Consider the following 17,112-nt stretch of genomic DNA (forward strand, 5'->3'; position numbering starts at 1 on the left):
AGTTTCGTATACCTGAAAACTGGTGGTAGATTTAAATTATGTTTGAAATAGTAACGTTAAACTTGTGAAATCAATTTTTTTAATTATACTTAAAGTTCGTCTGATTGAAAACCTATGTTTAAAAATCGCAGTTTTAACTGGTTTTCAGCCAATTAAAAAAGTTATCGTACATTATCGTACACGTGAGCTGAATTATCTAAAAATGCGTACTATACAGGGTGTTTCAGAAGTCAGTGCAATAAATTTGAGGTGTTATAGGGGTTGAGTAAAGATGTTTGACAGTCTTTGTCGCGATCCTCTGCGACGAATAGGAAAAGCGCTAGAGAGCGTTAAAGTTTGGCCTAAAACCGCCTAAATGTAAGCTTTCAGCGAACATAAGAACCCAGATAGAAAACCGGTTTTAAAGGGGTAGCAGGAAATTTTACTACTACCCCTTTAAACACCTGCCCTTATTTCAAGCCCAAGCGGAAAAGACCATATAAGGACTAGCTTTCACGTCGAGGCTCTATAAATTAATACTTCCCAGCGAATTGCTCGATCGATCTCTGCCTATTATACTTCATAATACTACTGATTTTTCTTTTAGATAACGATACTTATCAAGTTCTTCGAGCCATCTTTAAATTTGAACGATCCCTGATTGCCTCAGTGGTGAACGACTACATTCCTAGTTTCTTGATTGTTTGCCTCTCGATGGTGTCTTTTTGGCTAGACGTTGGTGCCGTGCCTGGAAGGGTCACCTTGGGAGTAACCGCTCTCCTGACTCTGTCCACGGAAATCGTCCACATTCGGGGTTCCCTTCCGACCTTGGACTACATGACGGCCATGGACGTTTGGCTACTTGCATCACTGATGATGGTATTCCTTTCTCTCGTCGAATTTACATTAGCGCAGGCCTTGGTGAGAAGGAAGGACAGATTGAAGGTAATTGGTACCACTCGAGCTCGAATGAGAGAGAGGGAACTCTGTAGTCGAGCTTTTTCTGAAAATCATTTTCCAACTTTAATAATCAGCTAGGCTAATACCCAAGGCACCGCCCTACGCCCAATCAGATTTGGAAATAGTGATATTTATATTTTAGGTTTATTTTTATGGAGGGAGGGAAAATACGAGAATAAAAATTGGTTGGGGTAGGAAAACAACGTTTCTGAGACGGCGTAATGGAAATTGTTTTATAGACATTTTTATTAAATTTGGGTACCCCGGTGGCCCGCAACCCCCTTTCGAATGATTTATTTTAAGGGCCCCTGATTTTTTTAAGAGCCATTGGCCCCAGGACTCCCGTTATTTCCCAGTCTGCGCCCAAGTCAGCTAGCGACTTTTAATGCCTATTAATTAAGATAGCCGGGCTATAATGCGTAGGAGGGTGCATGCCATGGGAGCCAACAGCTCACAATTACCGTTAACCAGAACGGGTGTTTATGGAAAGGGGAAGGGGAAGAGCTTTTAGGAAACCCTCTTTAATCAGTGGGGAGAAGTACTTGCAAACTCAACGTAGAATTGGTTCCGAATTTTCACCCAGTGCTGGGATGGAACCCGGTACCTGTTGCTACAAGGTGATCCACTAGTACACTAGTCTTTAATGATTTTACAATGTGTACCTTAATTAGTCAGAAGTGCACCTCTAGCTGAAAGTTTTCGTAAAGGTTCAATTACGTCAAAACTTCGAAAATACACAATCGTTTGCACCAGCTGACATAGACCTTTCCTACGATTCGTAGAGCTACATATTTCAGGGAGTATAGAGCTAATAATTTTGATTATTTAGGCACGTAAATATTTTACACCACGTAGAATAGATGTTTCTATAAAATAAATTGAACAAAAATTAAGTATAAAATGTTTATCTTACGTCACAAGACAGAGCTTTATTAGTAGAGTTGTAAGTCGGAAAATGTTCCGGAAAATTATCACGGCCTTTTTTTTCAATAAAATTTTCCATATTTTTCCGAAAAAAAAAGAAAAAAGGTTTTAATTCCATTATTAATAAATAAATTTAAATTTATCGGCATTTTCGCCACATTTTTTTAATCAAAACACTAGACTAATTTAGAATAAAAACCCTTAAAAAGTAATATAGGTTTAATTTTTTTACGGAAAATTAACAACTCTATTTATTAGTATAATCGTAGCACGCGCGATTTTTACGGGTACTAGAAAATCCGAAATTCCTCGCGACTCTATCACGGGCTCCTAGACTTGTAAAAGTAAGAGACAGTTACGTAAAAGAAACATTAAAACAAGAAAGAGTGATAAAATACGCAAATATAACTCTTTGCAATGCAGTCCGTAGCCACGTGGTTCTTATTAACTTATTACAAGAATAACAAGTTGCTAAGTTACTTTATTGGAGCAACAAACACAGCACCCCACACAAGGAGAACGCAACCCGATAAAAGTCGTGGATTTTCTTGCGTACAATTTTCATTGGTTAGACGCTTTAGCGCCTGCTGCCGTCGGAAGGGGGCAGGCCCGGACTGGCCATAGGGCAGATCGGGCAAATGCATGCCCGATGGGCCGGTGTGGTCAAAGGGCCGTGAAGCCGTCTAGCCAGCATGACAATGTAGTGTTTTTGTGGGAAGTAGGGGCCGACGTTTCTAAAATGCCCGGGCCGGTTTAAGGTCCCAGTCCGGACCTGGAAGGGGGAAGTTGTCTCCCCCCCACCCATAAAACGTTCAGCGTAAAAGTTCGTCCAATGAAATTGGCACACAACACTGCGTTAAAGCATGGATAGTAGATTTTAGACGATCGGTAAAAAGCCTGGTTTTTAGCCCCCGTAAACCAATCACACTAACAAGGAGACATCCGGAAGTGTAACCCACCGATTTTGTTCAAACTCGGGGATTGGTAGACCTTCATGTATAATGAAAAATCCTAAAGGGAATTTATTCAATGGGCAACCGTTTTGCCATGGCAACGAAAAATGTTTTTGTCAACATCAAATCGAAATTTTCCCATTGAAAATAACATGGGATTCTGACCGATTCCTAGCCCCCCCCCCCCCCCGTGAAAAATTTCAACAAATTTCAAAATTTCGAAAATGCCAAAAAAAGAAAAAAGAAATAAAAATTGACAATAAAAACATCAAAATTGATCAACTTTTGATCAATTTGAGGTCAAAATCCCATGTTATTTTCAATGGGAAAATTTAATATTTTGTATTGTCAAAAACATTTTTCGTTGCCATGGCAAAACGGTTGCCCATTGAATAAATTCCCTTTAGGATTTTTCAAGTTACATGAACGTCTACCAAAACCCCGAGTTTGAACAAAATCGGTGGGTTACACTTCGGGATGTCTCCTTGTAAGGGAGTCGGCCAAGGTTATTTGAAAAAAAAAAAAAAACAAGTATCGCTGAGAGTGGACGATACTGTTCAAAAAAGAAAAAAGATAAACACGAAGTACATTTTATGCCAAAAGATATTTTTTCACGTTTTTATAGATTAAATATGATATACTAAATATCAGTTGATAGGTTTTATTGAATTAAAAAACCAAAATTAAAAATTACTAAAATATAAAGCGCAAAAATTTACGTAACAATATCAACCGCATTAGATTGCCATTTTGAAATTTTAAGATCACATGGTACAAACGACCTTGCAAGACTCCCTCTGAGTCTCTCGAGCTGATTGATACGCGGGGAGAAATAAAATGCACTGTGGAAGGGTATCGAAAACCTGTCCTCTTAATTTACTGTCCATGGTTAAAGGCTAGTTCTCTGTGTTTGTTGCTCCTAGCTTTATAAAAAGACCTCCTAATATCTAGATTTACAACTATCAACATTACAAACATTAAACATTTACCAAACAAATTAACAATAAACTAACCTTAAAACAGAAAATTTTAACTACAGTAATTTATTGAGCGAAGCGAGCGTAGCTATCTTAGCAGCGAGTTCTATGGGAAAGTTTTGTCCGTCCGTTAGTAAGTTTCCAAGGCCGGCCGTCTGTTAGTAAGTTTCAAAGGAGGGGAGTGCAAGAGAAAGAGGAATGGTATGAGAGAGCATGGACTGTAAATTTTAGAGGACGAGTAAAGCGTAGCCTTCTCCTGTAGAATTTTGGTTTCCCCGAGCATCAATCACTTCGAACTAGAGAGAGAGAGTCCGTCAAGGTCATTTGTACCACGCATAGAGATAGACCCCCCCCCGCATGTTATCTGGAAATCTGGCCAACTGAAAGACACGCGCTTTAGTTTTTTTTATGACCTTGAGCGACTCCCGTCAGCCTGATCGGTGAACGGGGCGTAAAATACCTCGGGAATACCGGTCCTCTAAAATTTACAGTCCGTGGAGAGAGAGAGAGAACGAGAGGGTAGGGAGGCGCTAGACGGGGATAGGAGCGAGTTGTACGGAAACGTTTTGTAGAGAAGTGGAGGGGGGTGGTAGGGGGCGCTAGAGGCGGTGTCAAGTGAACGGTATCCAACTGGCCAATTTGTCGAATTCGTCGTCACTGTCGACGTTAAACTCCAGATCGTCCGTAAGGTTTCTCCTTTTAGAATAACGTTATTTAATTAAAAAAATATATTTTAGAAATTAATTAACGGGAAAAATAGTTACTTTGCTGGAGGGGCGGCTGCCTTTTTAACGGGCGTTTTGTGGGCCGGAGAAGTATTGAAATCAACAGCTGCCTTTTTGACGGGTGTTTTGCAAGCCGTCGACGGAGTAGGGAAGCGGGTTGATTTGGTGGTTGTAAGAGGTCGCGCACCAGAATTGCAAAGTGAACGTCTAAGAATATATTAGAAACGGAAGGCAGACGTAATATAATTACAAACGTAATTTTGTGATGGAAATTTTATAATGGCAAACGGAAATTTTATAATGGAAATATTAAAATAAATTGTGCAATTACCTTTCGCCCTCCAAATTTAGAACGACTTTTCAAAGTCAATAGTAAGACCGAACTAGCTTCCAAAAAAAAAGAACTGGAGAGGCTGAAACTACTATTACCTTAATTTCTTTAAATGTGTGTTCAATATTTTTATTATTTATATTGTCGCTAGCTCGCCCCGCTCAGGTCTTTGTCAAAAATACCCGTTGCGGTTTTGTGACGCGCTAGTTATTTTAGTACTTCGAAGTGAAAAAGACGTTTAGTAAATAACATTGTTGTAAGTCGGAAAATTTGCCGAGGCCTTTTTTTTCCGGAAAAAAAAACAAGTTTTCATTCCATGATTAGTCTAATATATTGTTTGCACATTTAAATTTCCAGAAAATTTTCCGGGAAAATAAAAAATTGAAACTTAAATTACTTTTTAAGGGTTTTTAATGTTTTAAACTTTTTATCGATGTCTAATATCGTTGTTATTCCGTTTAAACTGGTCTAGAGGTTTAGTTTCACTTTTAGATTCGAAAAATTAGGTCAAAATGCTGCTTTATTTAAATTTGCAAACTATATATTAGACTAATCATGGAATTCAAACTTTTTTTATTTTTTTTCGGAAAAATATGAAAAATTTACCGGATAATTTTCCGACTTACAACACTATTATATTCTCTTTAAAGACGCTAGTTTTCTATTGATTTTCAGGAATGTGGAAGCTCAAAACGGGACTTGCAGAAAATCAAGTCCTTCAAGAAATGGAAATGGAATTCGGTCGAAATCGCCAAGTTTGGCGGCGACGAAGATCCTTTCTACGTGGGCCCTCCTTGGACCGGCCGCCCGCGCAACAGCAAATTGCCGCCTTCGACGGGAAAAAAAGACAACGCTTTGGACAGATATTCGCGCATTATTTTCCCGTTGTTTTTTATTTGTTTCACGACTACGTACATGTCATATTACTATAACCTAGCGTATTCTATTTAGGACTTAACTAATTGCGTTCAAAATTCCTTTTAAAACTTCCACGTATATAGAAGCCACAATTGACGTCACTGTTCAGTAGGGTGGTCCTGATTTCGTTTATTTCTTAAATGTTGCACTCCTAACCCCAAAACTTGTTCCAATGTTTTAAAACATAATTCATAAGAAATTTTGGAGCAAATTGAACAAAATGTAGAGGTAGCTCAATGAGCTTGAAAATTCTCTTTATCTTATCATTATGAAAAACGGTTAATTCTCATTTTTATCCATATTTTTCGAGTGGGTTACGGATTACGGCTACTCTATCTCAAAATCAACCTCTCTGCTGTTGAATATGTGTTTAGATTGTCTGGATTCCAACTGCTTTGTGTACTATTACTGAAAATGGCAAATCTATTGGATCCATTACCATGCGTAAACAGAGTAGTTTGTAACTAAATAAAATTGTTTTATATTACACTACTGGGAATATTTCAGTTTTAGATAAAGTAGCCATAACCCGTAACTAATAAAAATTAACGTTTGCTCGATTACTAAATAAAGACAATTTCCAAACTACTTTGTTTACGTATGGGAATAACTTGCCACTGTCAGTAATAGAACATAAGGCAGTTGGAAATTAAACAGGGTTTTTGAAAAGATTAAGAAAAAATTTTAAGGAGTTGTAGAGGGTGAGTTGAGAAGTATGCCTGTTTTTCCCCATTTTCCAACGATGAGTTAAAAGAGCACCAGAGAGCTTCAAAGTGTGGCCTACTAGCCTCTGGAAGTAAGCTGAAAAAAGCGCAAAACCAAGCAGCAGGGACTTTAAATACTGTTTAAGTTTACTTTTTTACGCTGGTTACCTCGATTTGTTTACTAAGTCCTTTTTTACCTATCACACGAACCCGAACCTTAATGTTCGCATTTCCCTTGCGCTTGTTGCATTCTCCTTCCAGGGGCTAGTAGGTCACAATTTGAAGCTCTGGTGCTCTTTTAACTCATCGTAGTAAAATTTGGGGAAAAAGCAGGCACACTTCTCAACTAACCCGGGAGTCACCCCCTGCAACTCCGTAAAATCTTTGCATAACATTTTGAAACACCCTGTATAATTAAAGGTATATTAAAAAACACAGAGTGGTTGAATTTTAGATGGAGTAAGCATAATCCGTAACAAACTAAAAAAATATGGATACAAATTATCAAATCACCGTTTAATCTAATGCTAAGGTATTTGGAAATTTCAAGGTTATTGAGCTACCTACCTCTAAATTTTGCTCAATTTATCGCAAATTTCTTAACTGTGTTTTCATACATTTCAAGAAATTAAGAGGGAAATACTCCAACCATTAACAAATAAACCAAATAAGGACCACCCTACTGAACAGTGCAGAGAGATGAGCAGACGACTTTGTAGGACCAGCTTGCACGCGTTTCATTTTAATGTACCTGAACCCTTATTAATTCATTTAAATGAATTATTTTGCGGTGACTGACTCAAAATTAATGTAGTTAAAGACAAGGTAGCCGTTGGTTTCTTAAAAAAAAGCTACAACGTCAATTAAATTAAATGCTTTGTGAGGGAACGCAAACTATAGCGGCTAACATCAAATAAAAAAAATGAAAGAAATCAATTAATAGAATTTGGATATTTTGTTATTAAAATTTAAAATAAAACACCGCCTCATTCCTGAACAAGGTATTAAAGTAATTAAAGTAAAACGAAACATGTATCCGCTGTTTTGCGGTAGAACGACAGACCCACAGACAGACAGAGAGGTAAAAATGAGAACGATTGAAATATCTCATTTGACTAATTATTTTTTCAGGTAATCCAGTTACCCCAATAATAAATAATAATATTTCAGTAACAAAATCATTTTACTGGTTTCATTATTCTATGCATTTGTTCTAGTTGTATTTCTATTTTAATTATGTAAGCCTAATTATGGTCTTATATCAATGTACCTTAAGTGTCGTTTGCTCATAATGGCTGCCAGTCTCGCATTGTAGCACTCTATAGGTGAGCTTCTTCGCGATGTATCTAATTAAATACGACAGACTTAGCTTAAATTAATAAACATAGCTAATCAGCTGAAATTTGGGCTCAGCTTAAGTTGTATTACGTACAATATGTTTTTCGAGGTCATTCAATAAGATTTGTACATTACACCAGATTTGAGTTTTTTTCAATACTGTCATAGTTCATTTGATTGTTGAAGTTACATATTTAATGCGTGGTGTTAACTGTCGTAAATGTTATAGTTTAATGATACAAAAAAGAGTGTTCAAGATAATATTTGCGTAATTGATATACTGAAGTGGTTAGGTACTCGGTTTTTGCTTCTGCACGATATCTCTGTGTTTAATTAATCTAAAGTTCTAGCAATTGAACTTTTATCGTTATGTTTAAATATTCATTCAAATCGATTGATCCAGGCCCGCGTACCTTCCGCGGAGTTACAAGGCGTGAACTTTGACCTCAAATATCTCAGGCCATAGTTCAAATTTAAAAATTCGAGCTTCATTACGACGGTTACGACCTAGAAACATTTTTGTTTTTGTTATGCTTAAGATTTCTTTCAAATGTGAGAGGCAATTTTGAATTCTTTGTATACATTGGAGTGGATAGCAAAACGGTTCGTTGCAATTATGGAAAAAGAAAACTAACAAATTGTAAATTTTTGACCACCTCTGCGCGTATGATTCGTGAAGCGATTGGTTTTTTTCATGACGAATAAGTAATATCGACTGTTTAGTTTGAAAATTTAACCATAGACCTGTTGATATACATTGATTAGCTTTTGGTGTAATTTTATAATATCCAAAATAAATTGATTTCGATGTTAGTAGTCGATTATTTGTAGTCGTCACAGATTTGACTTCAAATTATGTCACTAAAAACTATATGCAATGGTTATACCTGTAAGATAGTCTTCCAAGTAATAATATTTATTTTAATTTTCAAGAATTTGTTTCCTTTTGTGAAGGATGTGGAAAAATACCATGATTTGTTGGGAAACAGGAAGATCAAATTATCGTATGGTGCAACAATACAATTCTTTGAATTTCAAGCGCAGGAAATAAAAAGAGAAAGATGGGTTTTCTGTTGGTTGATAAGTGTCTCGGAAACGTGGATTCTACTTTATATATTAGTGAATCTTAATAATAGGAAGAAAGGCCAAGTCTTTGTTTCCCAAGTTTTAGAGAAATAACGACCAAGCTTTGAAATGAAAATCACTTACGTTTTCGCGGTAGTTATATTTTTCGGTACTCAAATTCTATATTGCCAAGGCAATGACTTAAAAGCCTTATGTCGTAAGATATTGATCTTCAAATTTGAAAAGAAATATTAAAGTTATTAAACGGTAAATTCAATCTAAATATTTCTTTAGTGGCTATAAACGATGACCCGGATATAGTAAAGAGCATTACTGAATGTCAAAGACGCTACTTTACTGAAGAGGTAATACATATTAAATATTTTTATAGCCCTAACAATTATTTAATTTAAATTTACTTAAAATAAACATCGTTAATAGTTTTCACGCAGTCACTATTGGGCTTTATAGTTCTGACTTCTTTGTACTGCCTTTTGCAATTGAGGATAACCAAAAATTAGTTTTCAGTCAGTTCTAGTGTTGTTAATTTTCCGGAAAAATAAAATGCGGAAAATTTTCCGCAAATCGGAAAAATAAAAAATTGAAACATAAATTACTTTTGAAGGGTTTTTAATGTTTTTAACTTTTTATCGATGTAAAATGTGTAATATCAGTAAACATACTACAAAACATTAATAGTGTTACGTTGTTATTCCGTTTAGTCTAGAGGTTTCGTTTTACTTTAAAGCAGCGTTCAGACTATGTGAAAATATTACGTTTGCGTCGATCGTGTCGGTTCTTTCGATTTCTTACACCGTTCAGACTTCTCAACAGAGACTTTAAATTTTCGCGCGTGTCGTTTAAATTTTTTCATTTCGTTGCCCTCAAAAAGTTCATAGCAGACAATTAGCCTTATGCCTCATCAGCGCTGACTCTAGGTAGTGGCGACCTTTAGAACCATCGAAATACTATAACCAATCAGAGGTGGATAAAAAATTATTTCAATTTTTATGCCGTTATTACTGAGTTCTGATTGGATGAACAATCACTTTTTATGTTAATCTCGGTGCAAGGTTGGTTCCTTTCTGAACAGTGAAATGAACAAACCGACGCGACCAACATAACCGAAACGACACCACCGATGCTAACGTAATATTTTCACATAGTCTGAACGCAGCTTAAATTAGATTCGAAAAAATGAAGCGAAAATGCTTCTTTATTTCATTTTGCAAACAGACTATCATGGAATGAAACCTTTTTTTCTTTTTTGCGGAAAAATACGGAAAATTTTCCGGAAAAAAGGCCTTGGTCATTTTCTGGAAAATTTTCCGACTTACAACACGACTCACAAGGAGACGACCCGAGGTGTTACGCCTAAAGGGAATTTATTCAATGGGCAACGGTTTTGCCATGGCAACGAAAAATGTTTTTGGCAACATAAAATGGAAATTTTCCTATTGAAAATAACATGGGATTTTGACCCCCCCCCCTGTGAAACATTTTAAAAAATTGATAAAAATTGACGAAAAAATCAAAATTGCTCACATTTTGATCAATTTGAACCAAATGGGTTAAAATGAACCGATATGGCTTAAATTGGAAAAAATGTGAGAAAAAAATAAAAAAATACAAACATTAAAAAAAATATTTCAAAATTGATTAATATAATTTTTTTTCAAAATTGAAAAAAAATATATAAAATTGAAAAAAATATTGATCAAAAGCAGTAGTTTCGATCAAAATTCATAGGAATTGACGGAAATTTATAAGTTGTGTAAAATTGGATTAATGTATAGATAAATTGCGATTTTTTGAAAAACAAAGTATTTATTTTGGTCAATTTGATCAAACTTGACCAAAATTGGAAAATAATAGATCTAAATTAGCCCAATTTTAAAGTTTTGAAAAAATTATATAAAAATAAACTAAATTCAACAACTATCTCAAAATTGTTTCAAATATTTTTTATCAAAATTGAAAAATGTTAATAACACTGAAAAAAAATATCAAAATCAATAGTTTCGATTTAAAACGATCAAAATTGATAGGAATTGATGGAAATTTATTTATATAGATAAATTGCTTTTTTTTTAATAAATTTCCTTATTTGGAAAATAATGGATCAAAATTACAAAATCTTAAAATTTTGTAAAACAAAAAGTATAAAAATTTAAAAAAATCAGTAGTTTCGATCAAAAACCGCATTAATTTCCAATCTATATCCGTAGTTCTTTTGGTTCTAAAAGTTCTAAAATATTATTTACTTGATAAATATTAATAAAAAATAAATGAAAATCATTAAAAATTATTTCTATAAAATAAAATTGGGTAGAAACCTTTTAAAAATTAAATATTTGGATTAAATTGGGTAAACCTTTGAAAATAAGTTATTTTTTAATGAAATTGGGTGAAATTCATTAACAATTATTTATATCAAATCAAATTGGGTTAAATTCATTAAATTGGGTGAAATAAAGAAATTACGCTAAAATTGACCTAAATTGGGAGGAAAAAATAAAACAAATATTAAAATTGGGTAAAATAAAGATGTTTCTCAAAAAATGACCCAAATTGGGTAAAATAAAGAATAGTCGCCAAATGACAGCGATTTTGACGATTTTGGGCTTTTATAGGTAATTTTGCATGCCTACAATTAAATACGGATGAAAGCGAACAAATTTGGGTTAAACCAATAAATATTAGTTACTTCAAGTAAAATTGGGAAAATTATTAATTATTTCAAATAAAATTGGGTAAACGCTTAAATATTTCAATTATACTTGAGTAAACCATCGAATAAGTTACTTTTAATGAAATTCACAATTGTTACTAAAAATCATGTTGGTTGGTAGAAAACGGAAATGACGAACTAATTTCTTTCCTATATAGTATTATAGTACTGTATATAAATATGTTTGTGTAAATATAACGTACTTAAAAAGGTAAAATATGAGAAAATAAATGATTAGAAAAACCGAGAAACGTTTAATAACAACGAATAAAACAATTTTGTATAACACTTTTTCTTAAAATAATCAAAAATAATAATAATATTAATTTACAAATTTTGCTAAATTTTGATCTATTCTTTTCCAAATTAGTAAAATAATTAAAAAAAGCAATTTATCTATATAAATACATTTCCATCAATTCCTATCAATTTTGATCGTTTTGCATCGAAACTATTGATTTTGATAATTTTTTTCAGTGTTATTAACATAGTTCGTTGAATTTAGTTTATTTTTATATAATTTTTACAAAACTATAAAATTGGGCTAATTTAGATCTATTTTTTCCCAAATTTGGTCAAGTTTGATAAAATTGACCAAAATAAATACTTTGTTTTTCAAAAAATCGCAATTTATCTATAAATTAATCCAATTTTACACAACTTATAAATTTCCGTCAATTCCTATGAATTTTGATCGAAACTACTGTATGTTCGCAAAATGTTTTGCAATATAAGATTGAAAAAGTGTCTTCAAGTTAAGAAAATCCGATTGAACATATTTCTGGTAGTGGATCAGGCTACCACTTTTTTTGCTGCAGAGCTATTGGACGCATTGTTTTTGTTAGAGTTCTTTACCAATTCAGTTCCGAGTGTTTTAATCTAAATTTACAAAAGTTCGCTTTCCTATAATTAGTATAATTATAAGATTTGAGTTAAAAAAATTCGTGTTATGATTCTGAATACCCAGATGATCACGATCTTTCTTGGCTGTTTTGAGAGTTTTTTGGGACGGCCAAGTTCCTTGGAGGAGTTTGCTACTCGCTATTGTAATGACGACGAAACGAACCGGTACAGCGTAAGTGATTTTTATAAAGACCCTTTAATACATCGCAAAGAGATCTTTGGCCGTATGTTAAGTATTTAATGTATTCCACTTTGTTTATTGATGTTTTATAGGAAATAGGTTGTTATCAAGAAAACAGACAGTATATAGAAAATAATGTAAGTCTTAGTGAAAAAACTAGTTTAAAAGAAACATTGCGTGGGAAAATTATTAAGAACAGCAAATTATATGTTTACACTTGCAATGAATAAGGCTTCCTCTGTTCTGCGAATTTGATACGAGGAAACGAGTAAGGCTTAAACTACGTTGAATTTAACACGCCACGTGTATCTTCAAATCCATTACACATGTGGAAGACGCTCACTTGTAAAAACAATTACAAGAAAATGTATTCGATATATCTCGATTCGTTCGTACGCTGAAGTTCTGTGAGAATTTTAATTTTCTTTGAGAAACTTATCTAATTACGCCAAAATGTACGTAATTTGATGGTTTTAAAAAAGCAAATGATTTAAATGAACTTTTCTTCCAGCCAAGTGTAGAATACTAAGGCACCAGTGAAAAAGCACAGTCAAAATGTCTTTTTAGACATTCCAAGTGTAAACTTATATAATTTCCTCATAAAACCTAATTTAAAAGGAGTATATTCCACAAGGAAAAATCATCTACTGACACTTTCTGCAATTTGTTTTAAATGTAACTAGCGCCAATTAACTCAAGTTATGTTCAACCTGGTGACAGAAATGTTAGATTCGGGAACTAGCATTAAAGAAAGTGTCGACTCGACGTGAAGTAGATCTTTTTTCAACAGATGCCGCTAGCATCGAAATAAAAACAAGATAGTTAAGCTACATTTTGTAAGTCGCCAGCTGACTTGGCCCTCGAACAGCGATTTGTATTTCGAAATTATAATAAAAAATCTAATTGAATTGAATTGAAAAGGCGGGTACTTATAGGTACCCTTCGCGTTGATTGGCTCGTCTGTAAATTTGACGATAACTTAAATGATAGTAATTTTTCAGTATACATTTTATACGGGATATATAATTAAGGGTAAAGTCTACTAAGTAGAGTATAAGTTGTCTAAGTATAATACTATGCAATGATTCTCTGACGACGTTATTGTTTCGCTATTTTGGATTTTAGCTTCCTTGGCCATTAATAGATGGCACCACACTCTCCACTAAAGTAACTTTTTTAGAAGAACTGGATAGATTCATGGCCAACTTTAATTACATGGGCCTTGTCATAATACAGGTGTCAATGATAGAGCCGACAGTTGCTTTAATATTGAACTTTATACTCCCTTTATTGTCATGATTATTGTCGTTAACTTGAAAAGAAAGATTGTCTTTTGAATGCATGCTGTCAATTGAAAAAAGTACCATCTCTCGACCATAAATGTAAGCTCTTCTTGGTTTTCGTGTGGAGATCGTACCACCGATGTCCCTTTTAAAATTTGTAAACTGTAGAAGATACGTATAACATTGACTTTATTTTTATTTATCCACTTAATGCAGTTCCAAGTTTTGAGAGATGCTGGAATGGGAGCAGCGGTAAGTTTAAAAATTTTCAGTAGCTAATTTAAAATAGGGCAAAAAGAGAGTTTCAATAACCGCACCGCCATGTATCGGCTTTAAAAACAACTATTTGAATAGTACTTTTCACAACAAATGTAAGCTTAAGCTAACGTCATAGGTCACCGAGGTTACGCTGAGGTATGGCGTCAAAGTACCATCCTCGTCAGCTTTTTAATCTAACTGCGCGTGCTAAGTCACCCTAGATAAAGTTAACGGGCACTTGTAAAAGTGTAGATTGTAGAAAATAGAGCTTCCCCTACAAGTGTTCGAGCTAACCTGTTTTTCCACCAAGGTGTTGACCCTACTCCGTAGATTTGGTTCGAAATTAGTTTGAGAGATGCATCCAGCTAGTATCGAGATACAGTATAGGCAAATTTCGAATTATGACTTTGACGCCAGCTTAGAGACAACACGTTTTTTCATTTTGTAGTTAAAGAGGAGAGTAATTCGTTTATATTTTTATAATTTGGCCGTATCATTAATAGGTTTTAATATTTAAAGCTGCAAACAGCTTTGTAAACTGAAATATGCTTATTTTTAGTAAATTTTTTATTAGTTTATTACGAAAATCAACCCAAAGTCTCAAGTGATTATTAATGATGTTATATTCTATAATTTAAAAATGAAGTACTCACATTTTTATACATAAAATATAAAAATGTGATTTGTTTTAAGATTTGAAATTCGAATTAATCGGATAACTGTTAACAGATAAAGGGAATGTGTAAAAAATACGTCTCTAGATTATTTTGAGGTGGACTTAACTTTTTACGAGGGATAATTTGATTTTATTTCTCTTTAGAATTGCATTCGACAACTACTTTAAGGCGGATGTTCGAAAACCCTACAGCGTTAACTAGATCTGTTCGGATCAAGCTTTGATGTTTTGACCGGACTTTGTAGAACCACGTTCTGTAGAAAACATTAGGCTCCATTTGTAGACACATTTTATTTTCTTCACGGCTATATTTAGTAGCATTTTATTTTATACAGATTAACTAACTCATCTCCCTATTCTGCTAATGCTATTTGTTTGAAACATGTACCTTCTGTAGAAACTATTTCTTTTAAAGGGGAACGGCCAAGCTTTTCCAAATATCGCCTTATTTGCATATCAAACGATCAACAAGACGTTCAATATGCTTACACGTACCTTATTTTGTCTTGAAAAAATAGTTGGAATAGTTGAAACGCAAAATAACGCCAAATATTTCGGTTTGAATTTTCGCCGCCATCTTAAGGTGTATCGCAGCACCTTAGTGAGCGATTTGCGAACTATCCTAACTTTTAAAATCGCGCAATTTAGGCTTAGGTCTCGTATAACTGGAACGCTCCGCGCGTTCCAAACAAATCTTTCGTGTCTTCAGCAGCGCGCGTTTTTATGTTGTTTTTCTGTCTCACCGATTTCTCACCAGGTGTCGCAGCGCGCCTTTCAATTTCCCGAAATTTCTTTATTTTATTAAAAATTAACCACTTAATATTTTTTATGCGGTTTTCGCCCTAAATTTTAGTTTTTAACGGGCTATAGGGCTATCTAACTGGTTAAAGCTTGACCGTTACCCTTTAACGCCATTTACGTTAAAAATAAAATATTTTATTTCGGTCAATTGGCGTATCAAATTTAAGTTTTCGCCTCATCAAAATAATATTGTATAAAGCAAATTCTATAGACAGTGCCACCCAAAAATCAGTCTTATCGATTGTACTTTTTTCGTTCTCCACTAGATACTAAATAAAGTCTTACATATAACTCTGGTAGAAGTTATTTTAATTAAAGCGACTTTCAAGGAAGAGCTGTGAGGGGGGGGGGATACGCGTTGTCTGCTAGCTGTCACTTCCGTATCAGTCCCTCGTAGAATAGAGCGTTCTATAAAATCGTCCCGAAACTGGCCAAACTTTTCATACAGACTATAGAGCTAGTTCAGCAGGACTAACAACGTTTGTTATTCTTTGGTTTAAGAGAATTCGGCTTATGTCCTGTCTTTATATGAATATTTTAGAGACGTACCTTTTAGGAGTTGTAGGAGGGGCTCTAGGTGTTGAAATATGTTTGGGGTTAAGAATATTTTCATGAATGATCTAAGTTTTTTTTAAACCCGTGGATTTGGGACTGGTATTTTGCTATTTAAAATAAGAAAAACGGCGCGGAAAGCCGGAAATTAGTGAAGCCTAGGCTAGCAACTACGCTACTCCTAAAAATCGACTGCTCTCAATTTCTTACGGGTTTGCCAGATAAATATTTTTCTCTCACATAAAAAACCGGCCAAACCTTCACCTCCTCCGAACTCAAAAGGGGGAAAGCACACCACACCAATTTTATAGAACGCTCTATTGTGGATCTATAAAATATTTTACGGAGAATATTCGTGGGGGAATCCATAGCTTGACTACCTGAGGAGGGGACCCGATAGGGGAAAGAATTTTCAATAGTGGAGGCATAGGTAGTACGGCCGTGGCGGCCGCCACATGGGAGATTGTTAAGAGGGGTATACTATTTCATACATCTATGTCCAGGAGTAGGAGACGACAAGTGAGTCGCCCATAGTAAATCCCGTAGAGCAGCAGTGCCTTAGTCTTTCGAATTATTGAAAATTAATTCATTCAAATAATGGTAACACATTTTAAAAGTTTATAAATATAAGTTCATGATGTATACCAATGGTTCAAAATAGTTTAACTTAGTTGTTGCATACCACGTTTTTGATCTGTGTATTTTGGACTATATATATATATATATATATATATATATTATGTATATTCAATTAGGGATTCAGCCTCTACGCCTGATTTTTAATTTAAATCATAATTTCCTTGATTACTGTGAATTTCTTAAAGCCTTTCTGAAATTATGTTTTTAAATAAAA

The 17,112-nt window shown here is 34.3% G+C and overlaps 1 protein-coding gene and 1 long non-coding RNA gene across 2 annotated transcripts in view; one reads left to right on the plus strand and one right to left on the minus strand.

The window, feature by feature from the left end:
* Positions 1-203: 203 nt before the first annotated feature.
* Positions 204-17,112, minus strand: part of LOC149949479 (glutathione S-transferase 1-like) — a 29,442-nt gene continuing 12,533 nt past the window's right edge. Inside the window, exon 4 of the mRNA XM_090169237.1 lies at positions 204-982. Within this exon, the coding sequence (XP_090025363.1) occupies positions 881-982 (102 nt within the window). The 3' untranslated portion in view covers positions 204-880. The remainder of the gene's footprint in view (positions 983-17,112) is intronic.
* Positions 9,190-15,181, plus strand: LOC149949480 (uncharacterized). Its single transcript, XR_016479866.1, has 5 exons — positions 9,190-9,239; positions 12,573-12,680; positions 12,782-12,826; positions 14,189-14,224; positions 15,051-15,181. It is a non-coding gene; the product is annotated as an uncharacterized LOC149949480 (long non-coding RNA).

The sequence above is a fragment of the Leiobunum rupestre genome, chromosome 3 (genome assembly GCF_980474605.1).
Source record: "Leiobunum rupestre chromosome 3, qqLeiRupe1.1.hap1, whole genome shotgun sequence".
NCBI lineage: Eukaryota > Metazoa > Arthropoda > Arachnida > Opiliones > Sclerosomatidae > Leiobunum > Leiobunum rupestre.